Source organism: Durio zibethinus, chromosome 26 (genome assembly GCF_047325235.1).
Source record: "Durio zibethinus cultivar Kanyao isolate XHJ-2024 chromosome 26, ASM4732523v1, whole genome shotgun sequence".
NCBI lineage: Eukaryota > Viridiplantae > Streptophyta > Magnoliopsida > Malvales > Malvaceae > Durio > Durio zibethinus.
The window spans coordinates 6,211,462-6,227,712 of NC_143187.1; the positions used below are offsets into that span (position 1 = coordinate 6,211,462).

At 33.3% G+C, this 16,251-nt stretch overlaps 2 protein-coding genes and 1 pseudogene across 3 annotated transcripts; all 3 read right to left on the minus strand.

Annotated features, from left to right (window-relative positions):
* Positions 1-1,582: 1,582 nt before the first annotated feature.
* LOC111318630 (trihelix transcription factor ASIL2-like) lies at positions 1,583-3,999 on the minus strand (annotated as a pseudogene).
* A 112-nt stretch (positions 4,000-4,111) lies between these two features.
* LOC111318631 (dormancy-associated protein homolog 4-like) lies at positions 4,112-5,761 on the minus strand. Its single transcript, XM_022921503.2, has 3 exons — positions 5,254-5,761; positions 4,865-4,964; positions 4,112-4,619 (listed from the first exon to the last, which is right to left on the minus strand). Exons 1-3 carry the CDS (start codon positions 5,510-5,512, stop codon positions 4,592-4,594), a joined length of 387 nt encoding a protein of 128 aa, XP_022777238.2. The 5' UTR covers positions 5,513-5,761; the 3' UTR covers positions 4,112-4,591.
* Positions 5,762-11,929: 6,168 nt separating this feature from the next.
* On the minus strand, positions 11,930-15,989 carry LOC111274729 (uncharacterized). 2 transcript variants are annotated; one of them, XM_022859609.2, is made up of 6 exons: positions 15,527-15,989; positions 14,944-15,037; positions 14,675-14,742; positions 14,479-14,535; positions 13,241-13,483; positions 11,930-12,487 (listed from the first exon to the last, which is right to left on the minus strand). In XM_022859609.2, the coding sequence occupies exons 1-6, from the start codon at positions 15,629-15,631 to the stop codon at positions 12,335-12,337; spliced, it is 720 nt and encodes a 239-aa protein (XP_022715344.2). In that variant the 5' UTR covers positions 15,632-15,989; the 3' UTR covers positions 11,930-12,334. The 2 variants fall into 2 exon arrangements, with proteins under 2 accessions (XP_022715344.2, XP_089611494.1); XM_089755368.1 differs by lacking the exon at positions 11,930-12,487 and adding an exon at positions 12,703-13,146 and having other exon boundaries at positions 13,188-13,483.
* Between the last annotated feature and the right edge of the window lie 262 nt (positions 15,990-16,251).

Sequence of the window (16,251 nt, forward strand, 5' to 3'; positions counted from 1 at the left end):
ATCATTTTGTTCCCATCATCAACCCTGTTTTGGGCATCTATGTTAACTTTGATATCTTTAGGTTTCTCTGTTTGATTGGGTGAGCCACCACTCTTAATTTTCAATACAGAGGCATAACAGAAACTGTCAACATTTCGTTGTCCATTATATGTGCTCTTTGCTAAGATTGGTTTCTTTTCATTAATGTCTGACAGTGTATATATGTTGGTAACATGGCTTGTCTGGCATGGATGAAAAAGCTAGTTGGAAGTATCCATTTAAGCTAGAAAGAAATAGCAAACGCTGACATCTTTTAGAGATTTCTCATTGTATATATGGTCGGAAATTTGCGGTTACTAGCATCTGAGCTATTCGCTAATGCTGGTTTAGTACCCTTCACAATAAGAAAATGAAATATTAGACTCTAATAAGTGGGCACAGCACCCACATGCAGTAAGCTAAAACTGTTGATGCCATGATTTGGAGAAAACAGGAAGAATCCAATTCCTGCTAAACTATTTGTTTCTGAATTTATTATTTGTGCCAAATATTCCAGCATGTTACTCTTTGATGAAAATTCTCTGGTCTCAATGAACTCCATTTGCCAAGAGATGTAATAAGGTTAAATCTAATTTGTTACTGCTATGTAGGTGTTTATTGAGATGGTTTTTGTTTGATTTCTTTAGCTCTATCGCAGGGAGAAGTCATACGCATAATGATTTCCACATTGCCTTGGTAGGATGTGGTATCTTCTGATGAATAATATAGTCGAAACCTTGATGCAGATTATCCTATAGTTTCTTGACCAACAGCAAAGGATGGAAACTGCGTGGGATGAACAATATTAGAGTTGTTTTTCTCCAGAATTATATAGTCACTGAATGGACTCTTTCTAGCAGTTGAAGAACACATTGTTGGTCAAGTGAAGTCGTCTTCGCATTCCTGGGATGAAATTAGAAGCCAGTTATAATTGTTCATTACCATCAACTCACCAATCATGGGCAAATCTAGAACTAATACATATCCTTTAAGTATGACCAGCTTCATTTTCATCTCTTTCTAAATCCTAACATATGCTGCATTTACGCTAGAAGAGTGAGTTATAGCTGCCTTATTATCAGGGCCCTTTTTATTGTTTATGCACGACCGTACTATTGGTTTCGCTTGGCGTATCAGTAAGGAGACAATCCACCAAAACCCTAGCTTCTGGCTAGCACAACATTGCAGTTCAAAGCAAGTTTTCTACTCTTTGGCATTCTGGAAAACAAACCTAGTAAACTAATCGATCATTTCTAGTGATTTCATATGATTAGTTTGGGAAAACATTACTATCAGCAAGCAGTGAACCAGAGTCTTGCTCCAGAATCCACTCGGATGCAACTAGAAGATTCTATGCTTGCAGCAAGTATGATAAAACTAACTTAAGGTTGGGAGGAACCGTGTAGTATACACTGGAAGGCAGTCATCAACTGGCTCACCACACACAAGCAACGCAGTCATCAACAGATTTGATTTGATAATATCCAACTACATTCACAATGAATTTAAAGAGAATTTTCTTTGGGTACAAACTAATTGAGCATCTAATCACTATCTTGACATTGCTTAAAGTTAGATTGTGATTAATTAATTACAATAAAGCAAGTATAAAAATATACTCAAAAACTACCAATTCAAATACAAATCTAGGGTCTTTACCCAAGATAACACATAAAATCTAACCTCTAAACCAATAACAAAAACCTACTGAATTTATCATTAATGTTATTGTTGCTGTTGTTATTATTATTATTATTATTATTGCTATTATTAATGTTACTATGCTGATTACTAGAATTCCCAATTCCACCACTTCTTTCTCCCATGCTTCAACTGTGAAATCTATTGCTGCGTCATCATGGAAAAATGCATCATCTGCAACTCCAGTTCCTTTGCAAACTTCATCCTCTACTTCTCCATCTCCACCACCTGTTGTAGCTTTGCACTCTCCGCCTACCCTTAAGTTTCCCCAAACCTCAATATTGCCCGAGTCAATTCCCTAACCGAATTTCCCCATTTCATTTCCTTTCCCCCTGAATTGACACCCTTATGAACCACCCTTCTCGCTCTCTTCCTCGTCCGAGGCGGCGGTAAACTATCCAATTAATCCGCTTCTTCCTCCTCCTCCTCGTCCTTATGGGAATTCGTATCCACCGGACGCCGTTTCCTAAGCTGCATCTTGTTCTGATTGTTTAATACAAGCATCCTCGGTTGCTTTTGTCGTCGTCGTCGTTTTCTTTCTTGAAGTTGAGAAACTCGAAATGGATTAAAATTGGACCGGATCCCAACCAGAATCCCCGTGGGTACTTGAAACAACAAGCCAGTACTTCCACCACTACCACCAGCCACGGCCGCCTCATTAAAAGCAATCTTCGCCGTCGGTCCTGTAAGTTGATCCAAATTCTCAAAAAAGACCCATTTACTCGGCCCACCTCCAGCTGCAATCTTAACTTTCTCTAACTTACACTTCTTCTTAACCGTATCGATTCGATTCTTACACTAAATATCCATTTTCGGAGTCTGCCACTTCTTGCCAATGGTTCTGCTTCAAGTTCCCACCGCTCAGCTCCAAACACCTCTCTCCGCACGCGTCGATTAAAACCCTCGTTGCACCTTCGCTCTAGCAGTCTTCTCTTCCGCCTCCACCTCCGCCGCTGTTGTTCTTCGGTTGTTGCGGCGGCGGAAGCGCCAGTGTAAGCGTGTTTTCATGTTGCTGATGCTCATATGGTGGTGATGGTTTGGAAGGAGGCGCAGTGGTTGCCGTAACGGTTATACGACCGTTGCACGACGGTGACGGTGACGGTGACTACTGGAGAGAGATCCGGTAGCGGAAGCCGACGGGTGCGATTGGATCTCCTCGTCTTCCTCCATGGAGATCCAGGAAATTCAATAATTTGAAAAAAAAAAAGGAAAATAGAAAAAGAAAATTAGGTTTCGGTGAGAGAGAGAATTATGGTTTTTTGTTTATTGTTTATTTTCGGATTTTGATTCTTTTAGTGTCTTCTATCAGTTGACGGGGGGGAAAGAGGGGAAATGACGGTTTCGGTGAAGCCGTGAGGGATGTATAAAAGGGAGGGTGAGGTGGAAGGATTTGATTGGGGAATTATGGTTCACCGGCGTGAAAGGGTTGCCGGCTTAGTAGTTGTACCTCCTTGTTTTTATCTGATTTAAAATTTAAATGGGCAACCGACGGAAAACGCCATCGTTTTTTGTTGAATTATGGGTTGTACTTATACACTTAAGTCTTCATAGTTTTCATTTGGGTTTGTTGATGCATGCTCAGTCCTTTATTAATAAAAATAATTTTTTGAAGTATGCATATAATTTGCAGGCTGCTTCTATATAAATGATCACAGTTGATATAGGCGTATGGTCTAAATTATATTAGTGCCTAATAACATCCAAAGTCATAAAGGCTGCAGAAAGAAGATCATCTGATATATTCCTAGCTGCTTCAGAACTACCAGCTAATTACAACAATTCTTGTGCTTCATTGTGTTTATTAGCTAAAGGCAGGAAAGATTTGAACCTTAAATTTTCTCAACTTAATTTCATGTTGAGAGAAAACAATAATAATGACCAGGCCATGTCTTTTTGTTTATTTTGATATCATTTTGAAATTTCAATGGATATGTTCTTGTCCCAATATGTAGATTTGATAGTGAATCAGACAGCTTGTCAAGTTTGTGAGTTAAAGACTTGAAGTTTTGAATAAAAAATTTTAAGCTCAAATTCGACCTAATTTAGACAATTAGCACTTTTTGTTTTAACTTGTTGATCAAATATAGCTATATCTTGAGATCAAAATTTTCAAGTGTGAGGGAATATTTGTCAAATGATTACTTAAACCAAGTTGTTTTTGCGGTCGATTTGCATGGACAAATTTTGAGGGAACTTACAAAGTCCATTTAGATTTATCTCATGTATAGCTAGTGGAGAATGACTGGTGGCAGTGACTGCTTCGGTTTTTTCTTGCCCCCACTTTCCCGAGAGCAAATCAGGCAAAATGAGAGTGAAAAAGAAGATTACGCGTACAAGAAAAAGTAGACAATGAATGATAAAAATGCACAAAACCAAAACAAACTTAGAAAAGTACGTATCAAAATCTAATAAGATGACGTAAATTTCCATACATATTTTTTTCAAGCTGCAAATTAACGAGTTTCATTAGAAGAGGATTCAAATGTACACAGATCTCTATGTACATAGCAAAGCCAAGACACGAAAACAAGAAAATCATATGTACAAAAAATGGAGAAAAAAAAAATCTCTAGCTCGCCAACAAAGATTTATACATGCTCAAAATAGCCTCTCCTACGTCTGTCTTTCCTCTCTCAGAAACTCCAAGATGCAGTGATTTTCTCGATCGGTCGGGATTGTTCGTTCAATCACTCAATCCGTCTTATTGTTGTAACCAACTTATTAGCTAAATATAGGGTTTATTGATATATACATATATCATATATGCATAGATGCTTAAGATATATAATGAAATTTCCACCAAGGTTTCTCTATGTACAAAAGTCTCTTCGACACGTTGATTCTTCAAAAGAAAAATCGTCAATTTCCTCCCTCAACGATCCAAAGCGCTCGTCACAATCCTACAATATCAACACAAATTACAAAAGACACTTAGTTAAATATATATACCAACAAAATTATGGACCATTTTTTTTCTAAGAAACTAGTTTAAGTCAAGATTCACCTAATTTCAAGCCATGTTCCAAAATTTTTTTTTTTGTTTGAATGATCATGTTTATTCCAAGGGGCTAAGGGTGAAAGAAATTTGATCAAGGCAAAGATAGAATATGTTTATATATATAAATAGGAAACAAAGAGAGAGAACCAGTCGTAAACAGTCGGACTTGTAGGCTCAGCGGATTCAAGTGCTTCAGCTGACGATTTTCTTCTCGTGAATCTCCTGAAATCCCCACGTGGTGTCCCCGCTGCAACCATTAACACATGTTCTAAATACATACAATTACCAAAACTTCAAAACTTAAACCTGGAAAAACAAATTATTAATGCTATTATATTTGAATATTTGGTTTAATTGATTGGTGTATAGATGATCTCTTGTAATCTTAAAAAAGAACAATATTCAAATCTTCTTTCTTCAAAAGAAAAATGGACAAAAACTAAGAAACAAAACAACCCTTTGCCACTATGACGTACGAGTCAATTAAAGAAAATAAGAAAGAAAACAAGTGATGACCACCATGAAAATAGACTTACGTGACAAAGGTGTCCCAGGAGTGCTAGACCCGAAAGGAGAATCCGGAGCCGAACCCGGCTCCACAGATAGGTTTCTAAAACCAGAGTTACTCTTAAGAATCGTAATGCTCCTAGTTACCCTTATCTTATTACCATCGACAACAGGAGCATGGGATGATCTTGTGGCAGAAAAGGAATCATACTTTCGTAGTTTTCCGAGGCCGGTCTCCGGCATAGGCCCGGCAAGCGTTTCGTCCCAAAGTTTTTGTAGGAACCCCATGATCGATATATGATCAGCTCTTCTCTATAACGCAACACCCGTTAAAAAGCCGTTAACAAAACAAACAAGAGATTACTTATTTGATATTTATAGTTCGTTGCTATATATATCTTTTTTTGTTGTTGATGTTGTTGTTCTTGTGACTCCGCCGAAACGACTGTTACTAAGAGAGGGGAAGGAACGAAACGGAAAAGGGAAGATTTGGCGAGCTGGTGGGGATATGTTGAAAGAGTTTTATTTTTAATTCTCGGAGCGGAAATGGTGGATTAGGGTTTTTTATAGAGGAAGGGGTGAGGGGGAGAGAAGGAATGGATAAGGTGCGAAGTTAAATTTTGATGAGGGCTAAATTTGGGCTGCATGGCTCCGGCTAATATTGTTTCATTTGGAGCCATCAAACGAAGCATGGTTAAATTGGGATACTGTCTAAGAAGAGTAATTTAATTAATTTAGATTTGATGATTTATATATTTATTTATATTATATTTTTTATTTATATGTAAAATTAAAAAATTATTATATTAATTTTATATTAATATTTTAAATATAAAATATAATTTTTTATTTTTGATTTATTTATTTTTTATTTAAATTATATTTATTTAAATATAATATTTATTTAAATATAATATTTATTTTTTATTTAAATATAATATTTATTTTTTATTTTAAATTATATTACTAACGATTTTTATTATAATTAGAATAAAATGAAATTGATTGTGGCATAAAATTAATGCACATTTGAAACCCAATTAATTATTACTTGAGTATTAGCTTAAAAACATCCATTTTTGGCTGGGTTATGAAAATTATGTCTTGTTTAAATTAGTTAAACTAAATAAGGAATGAGATTAAAACTAGATTAAGATTAAAAAAATAATCCGAAAAAAGTAAAATGGAAATGGGGCAGTCAAAATTTATAGCAAATTAATTAAGCCGAGAGGAGAGATGAGGAGTAAGGCTCCAAAGTGATAGGGGGAGGGGAGCCGTTAGCAAAAAAGTGGGAGAAAATGGACTTTGGTCAAGTGGGTGGGAACATGGGGCCCCCACTTTGATAGATTTAATATTTACACGTCAATGGGATAAGATTGAAGTAAATCTATGTAGATCCACCAACACTGGATGCTGAGTTGGGTTGGTGTGAACTTCCTTATCTGTCACGTGACTAGGATTTTGCATCTAGCTAGCCTTAGCTGCTACCACCTTTTGCTGCTGAAAAAAAAAAAGATTAGATTAAATTTTTATTGTAATAATCCAATTTTATAATAATAATAATGATGATGCCACATGTGCTAAAAAACAGGCTATGAGAATGGAAGGAAAATCATTACAACACGTCAACATTTATCTTTTAGATTTTAATTATATCATATAATTATATTATTAAAAAAATTAATTATTTATCATCATATTTTAATAAACTAATAAATTATTTTATAATAAATAATTAATTTTTTCAATAATATAATTATATAATATCATTTGAATAAAAGAGATATATAATAATGTAATTTAATTGTTTTCACGGGAATGAAGAGTAACTGTGCTTACTTTTTTTTAAAAATAAATTCACAAAGATACTATATAGCATAATTAAAATATTATCATTTGGAGGCTTCCAACAAGCTCCAAAACTGTCTTTTCTCAAAATTCAAACAAGGAACCAATGGGTCGGGTCATCCTAGCTTGTATTGCTGTCCCTATGTTTGAATTAATATTAATAAAAAAATAGTTTTTTTTAATATATATATATCCATTATTTAGATAATTAAAATTAATAAAAAATTTAATAATTATTATTTGAATAAAAAGTGAAAAAAATAAAAAATAATTTATTATAAAAAATTTTTTTAATTATAATATTTTATTTTTTGTGATTTTAAAGCATTTATAAATCATGATATATTTATTATTTTATCTGATCTTACAATTACTGTTACATCAATAATTTTTAATCAAGTGAAATAATAAGATATTTAATAAACATGCATTGATAATTATTATGAGCCAGAATAACATCTTATAAACTCAAAAAAATATATCTATTCATATCCGATCATTCATTAAAATCAAATCATCAAAAAATTATAAAAAAATTTTATATTTGAAGAAACATGTGAAATTTATTTGAAAAAAGACGTGACTTTGAAAAAATTACAGGATGATCATGATGTGATTAGGTTTTTTTATTAGATTTTTAGTATTGATAAAAAATGAATGTAATAATCTTTTTATAAAAATAAAAAAATTTCAATTTTTTTTTAGTTTTCTCTAAATTGAGGTATCAAAAAAGTGAGAATTACAAAAAAAATAAAAAATTATTGAGTTTTCATATTTTTTTAAAAATTAAAAATTTATCCAAATAAAAGAAGAATTTTTTTTATTTCCATTACTTTCTTCTTCTTTTTTTTTTCTCTCATTTCAAACATAGTGTATATCTTATCTTAGTCTAAAGAGAAATGCAAATGTCAAATGTTCAAAGAAAGAGACCCTATCTTAAACCAAGTGTCTGTGTCATCAAGCATCTTAATTTAGTCAATAATATCAATTTTCTAAACGACAATATAAATAGGTTGTTGAATTCTCTAGCAATTTAAAATAAATGGTTTGACTATGTAACTACTGCATTAAGAATAATATTTTTCAATGTTTCAGAATGTCCCAAATCCCAAGTGATGTACATTACATAAATATATATAACTTTAATCCGCTTGAAAGAAAATTCCTTCTAATGTGTTTACATGAATGGAAGACAATTCATTTCTTGTTGACTTTAGTAGTTTAATTCTTCACAGGGTCTTTAAACATTAGATCTAAATTTCTTGACCCAAATACCTCTGAAAGACAAGGCTGACCTAGCTGCCTTTGGGCTTGAGCTGGCACTGACTGATTCATCGGAATGGAGGTCGACACGTTTGCGTGGTGCATGACCCCAAAGCCCAATAATATCTAACAGGAATCTTGCCTAATGGCCCAATGATAGCTTAGTTGTCATCCACATGTCACAACTAAAAATGTAAATGATATATTAATACTCGTAAGTTATTCGTGTATTATTCGAATAAAATTCGAATTCGATTCAATTATTATTGAATCGAGTTTGAGCTCGAGTAGTTCGACTTATCGATCGAACCGAATTCGAGTATTCTTATACCTAACTCGAGTAGCTCGCGAGTCTAATCGAGCTTTGATATTTAAATTTTTTTTATTATTCTAATTAATAAAATATCTCGAATTCGAGTTTGAGCTTGAGCACAAATAATCAAACTCTTATCGAATATAAAAATTGATCTTATTTTAACATATTAATCGAATCAGTTCGAATAACTCAATTTTAATCACAAATCAAATTCGAATTAAAAAAATAAAATTAAATCGAATTCGAATAAAATATCAAACTTCAAATTAAAAATTAAATTCAAACTTAAACTCAAAATTCTCGTTATATCGATTCAATTCGATTACGTCCTATCCGATTCGACAGTCAAAATTAGAGCCACTGTCTAACTCACGCTGAAAGTAAAACGTCAGTCATTAGCCATTTTTGTTTTTCTTTCTTTTTTTCTTTTGGGAAAAGGTAATCCATTTGACTATTAGGTCCATTACGCCTCTCCTTCATTCGTGGGGGCTGTGGTCGTTTTAACAATTTCACCACTGTGTTAGGTCCATTAAACTTCAACCCCAAGGGGGCAAAAAATTAAAAAGGCTTACTCTTCGTCGATAATGGAAAGAGATTTGAATTCGATGCTTTGAGTGAGAAGATATATTTATCTATTATTGAATCAATATATGCTAGTATATTTTATATATGTTTAATTTTTTGCTGACAGTATTATTTATACTAAATTTAAAATTCAACTCTCTTCTTTTAAATTTAAATTTTCAAAAATCAATTTTAACTATAAATATACGAGATTTAATATATATGAAAACAAAGTTAATATCATAAATGACTTTAATAGTAAAATATTAAATATTATACTTAAATTTAAAAATTTTTTAATTTAGTATATAAATTATTAATTTATTAATTAATGTGATATTTATCTCTAATATAATTAATTTTAAATGATAATATATAATAAATAAATAATTCTTCAAGTATCATATTAATTAATAGATTTATAATTCAAATATTATATAAAAAAATTTTAAAATTTAAATATTATATTAAATATTTTATTATAACTTAGAGGCTATTAATGATATTAACCTTATAAAAACATATAAAACGATTTAAAATTTAGGATCTTTCCAACTTATAGCATGTTGCTTGTGATCAAAGCTGAAAACTCTGTTATAGACAAAAAAAGTTAAAGATTGAATCATATCATTTGGGAATCTAACCTCTGCGTGAAAAACATGGTGCCAAATTACCAATACCTCTTCCTCACAAGTGGGAAACATGTCAACCAAACCAATCCTTGAGGTCATGAATCTAGATGATTTCCAACTATCATTCTATTTCAACTTGATACTCACCAGCTTTATCTTTAAATCCTCAACTTGCTGTATCCCTAATAATCAAAGGTTAACATCATGTTCCCCACCCCCCAAAAAAAGAAAAAACACAATGAAATTACTTAACATCAACTTGTACTTTTGTTTAAATTTTGCTGTATCCCAACCACTCAACTTGTCCACTGCCATATTTTACAACATCTAGTCAGTAGTTCCCATCATTATCATAACTTTCTCCCAATGGCCAATGCCACAATATTTCAGCTTCAAATAGTGAAACTTTGGCAAAACTATTAGCACAAGAACATAGAATGGATACCATATACTTAGCCAATGTCTTAATCTTCGCAGCAAGGAATATATAGCTTTTGTATATTGGAATTTGGATAAGGGTTTCATTCAAGGATCACATACTAAAAATAGTTCGAATTAAGGTGTCGTTTATATGGAAATGTTCCATAAATTGATCTAAAAATTGATGTACTTTTTTTTGTCGTTTTCATGAGCTTTTAAAATTCATTTAGCAATACAAAAAGGCATGCTTAATTCAATGTACATGCTATAATGAAGAAAAATACAGTTTAGTAGTAACGTTTTCCATGTTTTAGTTTGTTTTTTATTCAAAAGAATGTTATTACTAGGGGAAAAAAAATTTATGGGAGTTGAGATCTAAAATTTAAATTTCTTTGATGTTGATGACTGCATAATAAATTTTTTTATTCAAATTTTTAATTTGTTTTATTTGTTTTCTACTATTGTTTTTTTTTTTTTTTAATATCTAAAGAAACGATTTTGAATAAAATTACAATGCTATAATCTATGTAATCATTTAGAAAAATGAAGATTTATTGTGAATTATTTTTCTGAAGATAATAATGTTCTTTGCTAGCTTTAGGTCAAGATTCAATTCTGGTCAGTTGAAAATAAAGCATTTTAATTTAATATCCATCGACCTGACCCAAAATCTAATCCCAAAAGTACAAATCATACAAATGAATGACGTGAAACCATCAAACCAATCTCAAAAATTCTCAACCATTCTTTAAAATTAGATATTTAAGTCACTTGATGAACATTCAACTTAAATCCCCCACATTTTTTTCACATTAAAATGGAATCAAACAGCCCCCTTGAATTGAGACGAGAAATAGTTTTTTCTTTTTCTTTTTCTGTTATTTGAAAAATGAAAATAATAATAGTAATCAGAAACAGAAACCCTGCAAGTTGCCCAAGTTGTAAGGGAGATGGAAAGCGATGGGAAATGTGGAGAAAAGTGGACCCTTGGTACTCGGCATTGAGTTTTTTTGGCAACTTGGAATATTGGCTTATGGTTTTGGGGCCGATGACTTTATTTGCCTTCATCAAACCAAAAAGTGATGCTGGATGTTGAGCTGGAGGGGGATACTCTCAATCTCTCACCATCAAAACAAAAAGCAGATGGAGGAGGCTCTTTTTGGGTTAAAAGTGGAGTGGTGCAACTTGCAAGCCTTGGCTATAATCACCGCATTGGGCAACACTTTTTCTGGGTCCCCAACCACATGAAGTTGGACCCACCCAACATTGCCACCTCACCTTTGGACAACATAGAGCAATCAGAAAAGATTTTGGACACATTCTTGGCTGACCATTCCAGCAGCAGCTGCAAGAATTACCCTCTTTTGAGTTTAATTGCTTGCTGTTTCTAGTTTAGAACTGCCCAAGCATGATGAAAAAGAAAAGAAAAAAATAATCAAAGATTGGAACCAATCAACCAAAATTTCCTCCTTGATCGAAACAATTTTAGTCATGTAAAAATCGGTAACCTTATGGACGAAAATGCAGACATGGAGCATGATTTCAATTTCCCATCCCCCTTTCGGTTGTGTTGGAATTGAAGTATGTACCAAGATTATACCCCAAGAATTTATGACTAATATTTGATCATCTTATTGGCCAAATGTGCTGGGAAGTAACAAATTAGCATAGGCTAAATGGAAGCCAATTGATTAGCATTATATAGAGTACTAAACAGGGTAAAGAGTTAATACAGCTTCAGATGAAAATTCATTTGACATGGTTACAAAAGCCAGACAGGTAAAACCAAGACAGGCCATGATAACAAAGGTAAAACTCTAATAGCTGCCTCATTTCTTTGCGATGCTTAAGTATAACAGCCATGCTAATCTTCCTGCGATAGATTTGACTTCCCAAGTGGTGGTGATGTTGCAGCCTTGGCACTGTCCATGACGAGCAAAATCTCACCCACTGGTTCAATCTTGGCCACAGGATGCACATTCATCTCCCTAATCGGTCGAGTCAATATCGTAAGTTGGCCAAAATGGTCAGATTGAATTTGCATTAATCAACTACTAAACAGGTGTATCATGAAGCAGAAATGCCATAGTCGTTGGAAGAAACATCATGGCCAGATGAAACCTTTTGTTTCCTGCCATTTCTGCGTCTACTAACGCCGGCTACTCCTAGCATTCCTCCTTTGGCTCCTCTCTCTTGCCTGATATCTTGCTTGTGCTCCACCTGTCTTCAAAATATCAATCAGAAACAATTGCATCCATGTGAATTTTACATTTACTTGAAAGGATGGTGCGGAGAAAATTTGAAAGTATTTCAAATACCTCAGCCAAATTTACTTGCATATAATTTGCCCAAATACTTAATCCAGTTTCAATCTATGCTTTTAGAATAAACATGTTAATAATGAGATAAACAGACAGCAAAATACAAGCACTTACCATCTCTCACCGTATCTCATATACCTAGTCCACTGTTTGCTCCCTTAACGGTAATGTTATTTTATGACACATAACTTGACATAAAAGGCTGACAAAGATTAACCAAAAGACTGGACTAGATGTAAGTGCTTCTAAATACCGATCTATAGTCCAAAATAGAGCATCTATAGTCCAAAATAGAGCACTATGTAACGAGTTTCTATGTATCAAATCACATGATGAATCTGCTTGTGAACAGCACATACAATTTAGTCAAGCTAGGAATAGACTAGAGCCATCTTGAGTTTATTTCTCATGCATTAACAAACTGCACATTTTGTAAACTAAATTAATTCCAACATATGTCAAATAAAAATTCAGGAAGATTGGGGTCTATAGAATCCAACTTACCCACTCCCACTATAACGTTTAGAAGAGCCCATGACACTGTATTAATTGATGAGGCTAATTCACAGATTAAATAGAATATAATAATATGCAGGAACTAATTCACAGATTAAATAGAATATAATAATATGCAGGAAGGTATTGCACTTACCCCGAGACAAAAACCGTGAAATTGTGCATCAAAGCTAGAAGTACTCTCCACCCTAGTCTCCTCAGAACTAATACCAGAGGAATTCTTTTTATTGGAACTGGAACTTTCACCATAAGACGCGAATGAAGATGCAGCAGAACAGGATGTAGTGGGCTGACCACGACATCCAAATGAATCAATGTGCGCTTGGAACATTTCTTCAAACAATTCCTGTAATTCCTCAAAGCTTTCCTCTCCATTTTCCTATAGGTTAAAAATTTCAAAAACTTGTCAAAAATACTATTACATTCCTCAATATTAAACAAGTACCCAAAAAATTGTGATTGATTCCTCGGTGCTACATCTCTAAGGCATTTAGGAATGGCCAAGTTTGATCAAAGTTTAAAATGTGTTAATTTTCCCATGAATCTGCAACCTTTTGGACCCCAACATTCTTTTTCGCCAAGGCTTCAGTCTTGAAATATGAAGCTCATAATAACTCTTTGTAAATCCTAGAGCCATTTAGCGAAAGGGTGAAAATGCAGCTAAAAAATCATGATTTACCTTCATCAATTCCATATTATGTTTCTCCAAGATTAAGATGTGTTACTAATCTTTAGACAAAGCATCAAATCTCTCTACTCTAAGCATCGAAATCTCTAGGACCATCAAATGGCATCCAGTTGTATATTATAGCAGCATTACTTTAAATATGCAATCCAATTAACATAATGGTAAAAGTATTATTAATTGTTAATTTCCTCTCTCACATTCATATGAATCCTAAAAACGTTAAACCCACGACAGAAAGCATGCTTGGAACATACAAATATAATTAATTAAATACACTTTCCAAAGGTCCACAAAGTCTTTCTTTCAAGCGTCTTTCCCGTAGGGCAGGGAGACCATTGGCCAATCCCTATAATGGGACCAACTCTAACGGATTTTATGGGATTCCAAACAGATAATCGATCATATCAACCACAAAAAGCAAAAAAATAAAAAAGTTTTGGGTTTATACAAAAAAGTCATTTTTATTTTGTACTCGTGACCTCTAATTGGCCCATTTGCAATCTATTTTGTCAACTAAAACAGAGGCAATGCCATAAATAAAGGTTAAAAACAGCTAATACCTAGGATTTTCCAAAAGCAACCCTTACCCTATTACTTGCTCTACATTTACATGAAAATGAGACCTAAATTGGATCCAAAAAACAATGGAATCTCTTCCTTGTTTTAACTAAATGACAGAAGCTTACTCTAGATTTTGTCTGGCTCATCATCACTGCCATTTCGTTCAAAAAATCTCCCATGCCCTGCAAATAAAAATTGCATCAAAAGGAAAATAAACATTTATTCTTTGCTTTGATCAACCTTCATATCTATCACAAGGAGGAATCAAAACGAAAGTGAAAGAGAAATAAAAAAGATGTTCAGAACAGAAAAGAAAGATACATTTTCGTCATCATCACTGTCATAAGCTCCTACGTCGTACAGAAACCTTTTGTTTGCGTCAGACAGAACTGTTGTATGACAAGTCAGGGCAGAAAAACATGCACAAAATAATTAAAAAGTCAGTGAAGAACAGCAACTGGTGAAGGTAAATCCAATAATTCCAACTTAAATAATGCAACAAAACCATTCTTTTAAAACTATAAATAAACATGAAAATTGCAATTGCATCGAGGAAAATTACTCAAATAATAGTAGTAAGAGAAAATTACCAGAATAGGCTTGTTGAATAGCCTGGAATTTCTTCTTGGCTTCTTCTACGAGCTTTGAATTTCCCGAGGCTGAGCAACGATCAGGGTGCCATCTCTGCCCAACAAACACAAACAAGAAACTTGCTGTTACTACAGAAATGTTCCATCGATTCACATAATTTTTCCGGGAAATATTCCAACCCCATCTTTTTTATTTCTTTTTCCGCAATGGAAATGGAAATAAAGTCAAATTTCCTTCTTCATTATCCAATTATCTATTTTCCCAGATTTCCTATGGAAAACCCATCATTTCAACGTCACACTAAAGACCCAGAAATCCGATGGATCGGTTTATAAAATTGGTTGTTATTTCTTAGACAAAATAAGACTTTTCACTGAACTATGAAATCCAGGTTCAAAATGCATAAGTATACATTGAGACCACTATTGAAACAGTTTAAATCAAATGCCATGATCTTTCAAAGGCTCTTTTATTATTTACTTCTCAATTTTAACAAGACCAAGTTGATAGAATTGTGGGATGAAAAGGGAAAACAAGAACTAAAAGGGAAGATGGTTGAAAGAAGGTGGCTAAAACTCTAACCAGGGCAAGTTTCTTATAAGCAGTCCTGAGCTCTGTTGGAGTGCATTCCTTATTCAACCCCAAAACTGCATAAAAATCATTGTTTTTCTCTGCTCCATTTGCCATTCTTCAAAACCAAACCAACCAAAGACAGAAACCCAACTCAAAACTAACAACAACAATCCCAAAAGTCCTTTTCTTGTCGACAGATTATAACCTATAACCAACACAAATACACAAAACCAGGAACCAGGAACCAGGAACCAAAATTACTTGAAACCAAGCCAAACCCACCTATGATATAAACATCAAAACAAGACTATAATTTTATAGACATGACTTAGAACTACATCTTTGTGGAACTGCAACACGGAATCCTTAGCATATGTTTCCGTGTAGGTAAAGGTTTAAGAGGAGAAAAAAAAAAAAAAAACAGAGAGAGAAAGACTGTTTCCCCCTTTCTCTCCCAACAACACAAAGGCCCAAGAATTCTCCAGAAACCGGTGCTTTTAAAATTTTATGGTTTGTATTTATTTAATTGTTATTTTTTTAATACTGAATCAAATAGATAAACAAAAAAATAAGTAGTAATAGAATAAATAAAAACAAGAGAAGGGGATGGTAGATAAGGTTGATGGACGGTGGGGATTGATCGAACGGTAGATATTTTGCAGATTTGTGTATCCAGAAGGTTCTGTGTTTACTGTTAAAAGAGGAATTAAAGGATCCTTTTTTGACTACAACTT